The sequence below is a fragment of the Coregonus lavaretus genome, assembly GCF_964263955.1.
Source record: "Coregonus lavaretus genome assembly, chromosome: 7".
NCBI lineage: Eukaryota > Metazoa > Chordata > Actinopteri > Salmoniformes > Salmonidae > Coregonus > Coregonus lavaretus.
This window is the reverse complement of record NC_139994.1, coordinates 14,917,099-14,927,442: the sequence shown is the minus strand read 5'-3', so window position 1 is coordinate 14,927,442 and position 10,344 is coordinate 14,917,099. Positions and strand designations below refer to the sequence as shown.

General features: G+C 41.9%; 1 protein-coding gene across 1 annotated transcript; it reads right to left on the bottom strand.

The window, feature by feature from the left end:
* Positions 1–2,960: 2,960 nt before the first annotated feature.
* Positions 2,961–9,840, bottom strand: LOC311133041 (serine/threonine-protein kinase Sgk1). Its single transcript, XM_084166466.1, has 9 exons — positions 9,607–9,840; positions 8,916–8,991; positions 7,780–7,852; positions 7,356–7,541; positions 6,931–7,175; positions 6,332–6,551; positions 5,877–6,032; positions 5,660–5,749; positions 2,961–5,401 (listed from the first exon to the last, which is right to left on the bottom strand). The coding sequence occupies exons 1-9, from the start codon at positions 9,674–9,676 to the stop codon at positions 5,240–5,242; spliced, it is 1,278 nt and encodes a 425-aa protein (XP_084022592.1). The 5' UTR covers positions 9,677–9,840; the 3' UTR covers positions 2,961–5,239.
* Between the last annotated feature and the right edge of the window lie 504 nt (positions 9,841–10,344).

Sequence of the window (10,344 nt, the reverse complement as noted above, 5' to 3'; positions counted from 1 at the left end):
GATCCTTGGGACGTCACTAGATTAGATAAGGGTTATGGTTAGAGTAGGGACGTTCTAAAGAGCACGGATTGCACTAACCACGCGTGTCGCGTTGCCAAATTCGGATATATATTTGTTCCACTATTTGGTCTTTTGACCAATCACATCAGATCGTTTCAAATCAAACATTTGGCTGCCTGTCTAAACGCAACCATTAAAAAGTGGATAGATGTAGCTACAATGTAACAACATGAAGTAGAGAGATGTAACAATGTTACAGCATGGAAAACATTGCCATGGATATTTCCCCACAGAAAGTATTACTGATGGTGCTCACTGCTCCTTTCAATAAAATTGTAAGTAATATACACTGAGTGTACAAAACATTAAGAACACCCCCCAGAACAGCTGGCTCATGGACTCTACAAGGTGTCGAAATCGTTCCACAAGAATGCTGGCCCATGTTGGCTCCAATGCTTTCCACTGTTGAATCAAGTTGGCTGGATGTTTACATTTACATTTACATTTTAGTCATTTAGCAGACGCTCTTATCCAGAGCGACTTACAGGAGCAATTAGGGTTAAGTGCCTTGCTTAAGGGCACATCGACAGATTTTTCACCTAGTCGGCTCGGGGATTAGAACCAGCGACCTTTCGGTTACTGGCACAACGCTCTTACCCACTAAGCTACCTGCCGCCCCCTATGTCCTTTGGGTGGTGGACCATTCTTAATACACACGGGAAACTATTGAGCATGAAAAACCCAGCAGCGTTGCAGTTCTTGACACAAACCAGTGTGCCTGGCACATACTACTATACCCCGTTCAAAGGCACTTAAATATTTTGTCTTGCCCATTCAACCTCTGAATTGCACAAATACATAATCCATGTCTCAATTTTCTCAAGGCTTAAAAATCCTTCTTTAACCTGTCTACTCCCCTTCACCTATGTCCATCCTGCCCTGCCTTTCGAAAGTATTTGAAAGCCAAGTTAACAAACAGATCACCGACCATTTCGAATCCCACCGTACCTTCTCCGCTATGCAATCTGGTTTCCGAGCTGGTCATGGGTGCACCTCAGCCACGCTCAAGGTCCTAAACAATATAATAACCGCGATCGATAAAAGACAGTACTGTGCAGCCGTCTTCATCGACCTGCATTCTTATTGGCAGACTAAATAGCCTTGGTTTCTCAAATGACTGCCTCGCCTGGTTCACCAACTACTTCTCAGATAGAGTTCAATGTTCAAATCGGAGGGCCTGTTGTCTGGACCTCTGGCAGTCTCTATGGGGGTGCCACAGGGTTCAATTTTCGGGCCGACTCTATTCTCTGTGTATATCAATGATGTCGCTCTTGCTGCTGGTGACTCTCAGATCCACCTCTACGCAGACGACACCATTTTGTATACATCTGGCCCTTCATTGGACACTGTGTTAACAAACCTCCAAACGAGCTTCAATGCCATACAACACTCCTTCCGTGGCCTCCAACTGCTCTTAAACGCTAGTAAAACTAAATCGAACACTGCTTGCACCCGCCCGACTAGAATCACTACTCTCGGCGGGTCTGACTTAGAATATGTGGACAACTACAAATACCTAGGTGTCTGGTTAGACCGTAAACTCTCCTATCAGACTCACATTAAGCATCTCCAATCCAAAGTTACATCTAGAAACGGCTTCCTATTTCGCAACAAAGCCTCCTTCACTCATGCTGCTAAACATGCCCTCGTAAAACTGACTATCCTACCGATCCTTGACTTCGGCGATGTCATTTACAAAATAGCTTCCAACACTCTACTCAGCAAATTGGATGTAGTCTATCACAGTGCCATCCGTTTTGTCACCAAAGCCCCATATACTACCCACCATTGTGACCTGTACGCTCTCGTTGGCTGGCCCTCACTACATATTTGTCGCCAAACCCACTGGCTCCAGGTCATCTATAAATCACTTCTAGGCAAATCCCCGCCTTATCTTAGCTCATTGGTCACCATAGCAACACCCACCCGTAGTATGCGTTCCAGAAGGTATATCTCACTGGTCATCCCCAAAGCCAACACCTCCTTTAGCTGCCATTCCTTCCAGTTCTCTGCTGCAAATGACTGGAAAGAACTGCAAAAATCTCTGAAGCTGGAGACACTTATCTCCCTCACTGTCTTTAAGCATCAGTTGTCAGAGCAGCTTACCGATCACTGCACCTGTACACAGCCCATCTGTAATTAGCCCACCCAGCTACCTCATCCCCATATTGTTATTTACATTGTTATTTATTTTGCTCATTTGCACCCCAGTATCTCTATTTGCACATCATCTTCTGCACATCTATCATTCCAGTGTTAATACTAAATTGTAATTATTTTGCACTATGGCCTATTTATTGCCTTACCTCCATAACTTACTACATTTGCACACACTGTATATAGACTTTCTATTGTGTTATTGACTGAACGTTTTGTTTATTCCATATGTAACTCTGTGTTGTTGTTTTTATCGCACTGCTTTGCTTTATCTTGGCCAGGTCGCAGTTGTAAATGAGAACTTGTTCTCAACTGGCTTACTTGGTTAAATAAAGGTTAAATAAAAATAAAATAAATACATCTACACTGATTGAAGTGGATTTAACAAGTGACATCAATAAGAGATCATAGCATTCACCTGGTCAGTCTGTCATGGAAAGAGCAGTTGTTCATAATGTTTTGTACACTCAGTGCATATGATTGAATGTAGCCTAATTCTCCAGGAGACCAGCACCAATAATCAAAATGTACTGGGTGTGTGGTGCTTTTTTAATTAATATGAAAATCTATGTAAACATGTTCCTTGGAATAGTATGTAGTCAGCTAAAATGGACTACTTACTATTTTAGCATACTACTTACCAAGACTCATCATTTCACACATTTTCAAAAATATATTTTCTTAAAACTCCTCAATTCAGTATCAAACTCGCCTCCAGAAAAACATTTGCTTCATACCTTACATTTAAATTTGGTCAATACATTTTATTTACCATTTTGAACAGATAGATTACAATTCAATATTTAATTTATCAATACTAGGAATTTATCCTCTGGTCTTTAAACATACAGTACATTATGTGTCGTGACATGTAAATAAATATACATAGAGAAATAAAATACAAAAACAAATAAGATAAGTAAAGCTTCCAAATATGGAAGAAAATCACCTAGAACTGTATTGCGTTGTTTGTAATTTTCTACAAGAAGGAAGTGGTACCACAGAATGGTCTGTAGATATTCACTGCAGTCTACACTTCTTTGCAGACCAACATTTTCAGACTCAGCAGGGTCAATGAAGTGTAAGTGACATATCAAAAACAAATCTTAAGTGATTTTCGTCATGAATAGATAACCTTGTAATGGCTGACAGAACAATTATCATATCTGTTAAGGCCAAATAAAATAAAATCAGTTCATGCCCTTTTTTATTTTGACTACTGACATCTGGTAAACACTGTGATCTTCCATAATCTGTCATTTTTAGAGGATAATTCTTTAAGGCATGATGACTAATGGAAAAATATATCTCTGATGAATTAAAGGTGATTCTTGCCAAACCTGCAATGTTATTGCACTATTTAGGGCCATCACTAAATTAACGTCGCTAGCACTGTTTACAAAGAGCCATTTCAGACTAAGCTCTCGTCATTGCAGCAGCACAGCTTTTCAGGTCGTTGTCTCTAGACCATGAGGATAACAGGGAAGAAATAGATACGTATGGATCAGGCCTTCCTATCCTACTGTAACATGGCTGGAACAGACAGGCACACTTTACAAAATGAAAGACATGCACAGTTCCTTTCTATATCAATCTAGCAGGAGTTCTGTACACAATGCAAATGGATATACATAACAATATAATGGATTCTCTAGAGTGTTTTGCCAGCAAAACAGCAATCACTTTCACTCGCAAGAATAACAATGATTGATATGTGTTATTACTGCAGAATACCTATTATTGCTGGTAAAATGTCATACTCCATTTACTGTATTTATGATGAAAAATATATGAATGAGTCTACAAACATGTCAACACAATTTGTCAACACAGTCTCGGGGGTAAATGTGTAAAAGTGCAGGTATTAGAAGAACAAAGGCAAGAAAATGTTGTTCACATAGGGAGTATAAATAGTTAAACATTTAGAGCTTGCTAATATATTACTATGGTTTTTGTTAAAGATCCAAGTGGAAAATGTGTTTTTAAAAGAGTACTTTGTAATTTCTCAAACTGAAATACAGTAGTAAAATGAACAGTACCATAAAATGGAAAACAAATAAACTATTTGGTAAGATTACGATTCAATTAGTATGCCATGACATGATTTTGCAGATTTCTTGTAAAATAAAATATTCTGTATCTGCTTTCTACGCATTGTCATTAATTTGCGCTAACATTTTCAGTATGTGGAGAAAATTTTTCCACCAGTAGAATTTGGTTCAGATGGTACCATAGTACCCTATTTGGTCCCCCAAAAATTATGTTGAAATTTCATTATCCATTCTGGTGTTTTCCTACTTGTTTGAGATATGATTTTGTGGGTGAACAGATATGCAGATGACCAAGAGACAGAGTGGATGCTTAAGCAATGCAATCATTTTCTTGACCCTTGTTTCCTCAAGTGCAATCCAGCATTCACATAACAAACAGATAACAAATGCATTGTGACTTGGACAGACGTATATCTTCAATATATGCAGAAAGATCAGGAAGGCATGGACCTCTCTACAGCTAGCGCCAGGGTCATAAGTCCAAACAGACTGGAAAGTGTTGTGGGTTTGATGCGGCCGGCTCTTCTTGCTTAGCCCTGTTCGTACAGTACTGTTCTCGCTGCCTTGAAACTTCAGGCACTTCACTCTTATCTCCGACAGTGGTCGTAGTCCACAGCGATTCGAGAGAAATGTCCTTTCTCCCTGTAGTACTAAATGTAATCTCTGTTTCCCACCTTGGCACACTTTGGATCAGTTTTGGGGTGGGTGGGTAGGTAGGTAGGGCCATCGGTGTTGAAAATGAGAGTCCCATGCAATCTACACCCCTTATGCAACAGACAAGATCTGGAGTTTCTGGACCCCCTTTTCATGCCTCTTAGGCATGTCACTCAGGAGTTCCATTAGCAGGCCATGCACACCTCCTAAGCTGCTCTAACAGTACATGGTCACTGTCCCAGGCAGCGTCTCTGTCTGTGTCTGTCTGTTCCTATTCCCCCTCTCGACTGTGGAGGGGATGAGGATAGAGGAGTCCTTCACATGAAGCCGTCAGCAGGTCCATAGGAGAAGCCTGGGAAGGCTCCAGCTGCCTCCTTGATGCTGCTAGTCACCAGCAGGCCGTCCGTGTTGCACAGAGATGAGGTCACAGGGAGGTGGGTGAACTCTGGGTCAAAGTGCCTGAGGTCCGTAGGCCCGCTCTGTGAAAAACAACCAGCCAGAGCAGTATATTAGAAACATGCTCCAAAACACAAACATAAAATTCACATTTCACACCCATACAGCCTCTAAATATATACATTGTTGTCCTTGGGATGCAGTTTGTGACCATTATTGAGTAAGACAAAAAACAATTGAACTTCTACTTGACGTGAACAAGAAAAGGTACATTTTTACTTCTCTCACGTTAACCCGGAAGCCTATATGTATACATTGTTGATAGATGTAGATGTACTTACCACTGAGGGAATGTAGGGTGGTGTGATTTTCCTTGCCATCAGGTCATCCCAGTTGATGGGTGAAAAGAAGGCATGGCACTTCAGTTCCATCTAGAGGCAGATTAAAACACTACATCAATCCACTGGTACAGAACAACACTACTGACACCTTGGTAATATTTTTCTTTGGTGTTCTTCAAATAATGTATTTGTTTGTTGTACGTGTGTGTGTTCTTACAAAATCGTCTTTCACTCCCAGTCTCTTAGTTCGGTCCTTTTGCAGGAGCCCCTCCAACAGTTCTCTGCCTGCGTTGGACACGTTGGGCTTCAGTATGAGAGGCTTGTTCAGGATATTGTTGTACATCTCAGCTGTGTTGCGGCTGTAGAAGGGGGGCTATGGAGAGAGAGACAGCAAAGATCAGTAAATGCTACTTGGCCAAACTCCTTACGCACCATGATTGTCAGTGTACTTATGTGATTCATACTGACATTCTTTATATTTAACTGACATGGTGACATACGGTGTGTCCCACCAGAGTCTATAGAGCTCTGGTCAAATGAAGTGCACTATATAGGGAATAGGGTGCCATTGGGGATGCTTCCATAGTGGATATCATAACTATTGTAGATGCATTGTGAAAGCTGAACCATGAAAGAGATGCTGGAAAAGAGCAGTGATCAGTGATGACTCACCAGTCCATAGAGCATCTCGTACAGCACGGATCCCAGGCACCACCAATCCACGGTTCGGTCATACGCCTGCTTCTGCAGCACCTCGGGTGCCAGGTACTCTGGTGTTCCACAGAAGGTGGTGGTGGTCCCAGTGGGCGCCAGGCCCTCTTTGCAAAGGCCAAAGTCTGTCAGGACGATGTGGCCCGCAGAGTCTAGCAGGATATTCTCAGGCTTCAGATCTCTGAAGGAGAAGAGAAAGGTGAGGGTTAGGAAAATGCCAACCAAATAAATACAATACTTACATTTTTCTTGTCACATTAATTCTCCAGTATCCCTTAGCGTTCAGTCCTTATCAGTTAAAAAATAGGTAGGTAAACGATGATCGCCGTTCGCGGTGAGTAAGGTAACGCTCCCTATACTTACAATGCATTTTTGCGCAAAAGGTGGGTAAACACTCACGCAAAATAAAAAAGGTGTTTACGTGCGTTTACCTTCCACTAAACCACTGGCCCTTATTCACTAGACCAGACTACACATTTCTATGAGTGGTATTTTTTCTGTCATGCTATTATATATGGTCACCACCAGAGGGTACTGTAGGATAGGATCTTAGTTCATACCTGTAAACAATATGCAGAGAGTGGAGGTATCCCAGAGCACTGGCGATCTCTGCAGCGTAGAACCTGGCTCTGGGTTCTAGAAACACCCGCTCTCTCTGGAGATGGTAGAACAGCTCTCCTCCATTCACGTAGTCAAGCACAAAGTACAGCTTGTCGGTAGTCTGGAAGGAATAGTGCAGCCCCACCAGGAAAGGATGTTTGATATTCTTCATCAGGACACTTCGCTCTGCCATGATATGCTTTTGCTGGATGAGGGAGGAAGAGAAAGAGAGAGATGAGCATACCACTCACAATGACATCAGTGCAATACTTAAATTAGAGCAACTGAGTGAGCGACTGAATGGTTGTCTGTTTGTGGCTATTGCAGCTTGCTTGGAGTATTGCTTGTGTGTTTTTATGGTGAAGATCAGTAGAGTAAGACTCACCTCTTTCTTCTTCAAGATGATTTTCTTCTGTAGAACCTTGACAGCGTAATACTCGTTGCTCTCCCTGTGTCGAGCCAGCAGCACCTTCCCAAAGCTCCCTTTGCCGATGATTTTCAGGTAGTCGAAATCACATGGTTTGATCGCCAACTCCTCAGCTAGTGAGCTTCTGGGGGAGGTCAGTAACGTCTAAGAACAGAGGAGGAGAGAAGGAGGTAAGAATGACCATCTTGGCTCTGGATAAAATGATCTATTTTCAGTTTTCACACTGGTAAATATCTTAGTATGCATCTCAAATGGCACCCTATTCCCTATATAGTGCACTACCATAGGGCTCTTTAAAAAAAATTTGCACTATATAGGGAATAGGGTTCATTTTGGCTCAGTCTGTCCCAGTGGCCAAGGCATGTGTTATGCTGATGCTCACCGGATTTAAAAGTTCAGCATTGTCCATCTTCTCATTCTGGTTCTCATCGATCTTGAGGAAGTCAACTTCAGAGCTGAGGAATGAACAGAGAGAATGTTAGAATTTTAGAATGTTAGAATGGAATCCTCCTTCACTTATGATTGTCTGAGGTTATTTTGACTGATACACTCATGGCCACTTTGGGATTTTATAGGGCTGAGTGACCTCTAAGTTGACATGTTAAATTATAACAGTAGACTAATACTTGGATTACCATCAAAGGCCAGTATTACAATTCATACTATTTTTGAAAGTTGGACATTGCAATAAAATGTTGAGTTTTACAGTGATTTAATTGAGCAAATAGATAGAGAAGGTTCCATCTGTCATAACTGACCCAAATGAGATACAAACCGGCCAAGACTGTCAATAAGGGTCTCTTCTCTAACTCCTGAGAGACTATTCAGTTGTTGTTGACCCCCTATACAGCATGTAGCCTGCAGCAACATCTGAAAAGTAGTTCTAAGCCGGCGGATCAGACATGACTAGCCCAAACAGCCCAGAATCAGACTGCTGTAACAATCTAGCACCTGGAGAGGGTAGACAAGGTGCTTGGGAATTTTCCACTGAGCTAGACCCCCACCTGGCCCCTTTGCAGGCTGTTGAGAACAAACCATATTGTGTGGTGCGCACTTAATTGAATTACCCGGTTATCCCAGTCTAGGGGACACAGGGGATTTGCAGAAAAGGTGCTTAGGCACTGGAGAGGCCGTGGCGGGAACGTACTTGACATGAAATAACTATTCTTGTGCTGGCTTTGCCTGCTTGGCCCCAGATTACTGCTTTGACTCAGAATGTGAATAGTGACATGTGGTGGATTGGAAATGTACAGTAACTTACACTGACCTAGGTAGACCGATACAATTGTAAATAAACACACAGGCCTAATGTAATGCCATGGGAAGCAGATGAAATGACGCACAGAGGCCTATTGTGTGCGTACCTGTCATATAGATATCTCGGCTATTTGATAAATATCTATACTTTCACAAAAGGTAATTTGTCATAATATTGTCATATTTCAATGGCAGTTGGTAGCCTATATATAATATCTAAACATCTAATTTGGCCATATAAGTGCTCCATATAATACTTACTGTTGACACATATGTGGGTTTGACACCAGCCTCGATATGAAGTCGTTAAGTCCAATTTTCCTCTCCTTGATGAAAGCTGCAAATCAAAAATAAGCATTTATGTCAGCTGGGCGCCAAGAGAATACAACGTCACAGATTTAACACAGCATTTCAACAGACCTAGGCTATACCATTGCAGAACTGGGGCCATGGATAGATAGGCTTTACTATCTACCTGGCATAACAGCCTACATTTCATCACAGTGCGGTGAACAGTCTAGAAATTATAGCCCTATGCCTATACTAAATCTGTTCAAAACTTTCATCTTAAAATGTTTCAGAGGTTGAAAAAATATTTGGAATGGATCCCGCTATAACGCATTATGTGCAGCATTTAGTTGTTATGCAACACAATATTACTATTTCTTTGGCGACCCGCCGTGTCGTATAGTGAAAAATAACATTCACAGCCTATATCACAAACATTGACATGAGTACGTCAGAGCAGGAGACAGGCACTCCCATCGCCAGTTATGCAAGTTCCAGATTGAATGCATTGTCGGTATGTGGTCCAAGAAGAACCCAAGAAAGAATACACACCAATAGACTACAGTCCAAATCATAATCCAAAGAATGCTGATGCATACTATTAAACACCACAATGTAGAAGCTAAATTCTAAATAAAACCATTTAACTGAATAATTTGCCTACCAGTGAGAACTGACACAATTCCTCTCATCTTGCAATAAGACAAGTCACATGGAGCCTCGGTAACAGCCATGGTGGACAAAAAGATAGATAGATATATCCACTTGTAAAACAACCCCAGTAGAAATAGAAAGCCCCGTTATGGAGAAGATACGCTGGTTGCTCTAGTACCAATTGCTCCACTTCATGCGCACAGACTACAGAGAGTCCTGCCTGCGAACACGATCAGTCCTAAATGCCTATCCAGCGCGCTGGGCGGCAAGGCATTATATACGGAGCACGTGGTTTGAGGAGGAGAGGCACACTGACGTCACTTGGTTACCAAGCAACTGTCAGGAGGCAGTGATGTCACGGGATTCCGCAGCTCCATCTCTTGCCTGCAGGAGGCGGGGGATGACAGGAGGCGCGCAGCAGCGCATGGGTGGAGCGCGCCAGATTGAACATCCCCCCCAACCCTTTTCTATCAATGGAAAGATACGGATGGCTGTCATCTCGCTAGAACCGATAGGATTAAAGACACTGGATCATTTATAATGAAAATGGAATAACAGGTGCATTGATCCTACACTGACTTCTGTTACCAGCCTCATAAATACACTGAACAAAAATATAAACGCAACATGTAAAGTGTTGGTCCCATGTTTCATGAGCTGAAATAAAAGATCCTAAAAATGTTCCATACACACAAAAAGCTAACATCCCTGTTAGTGAGCATTTCTGTCGCGTATCAAGAAGCTGATT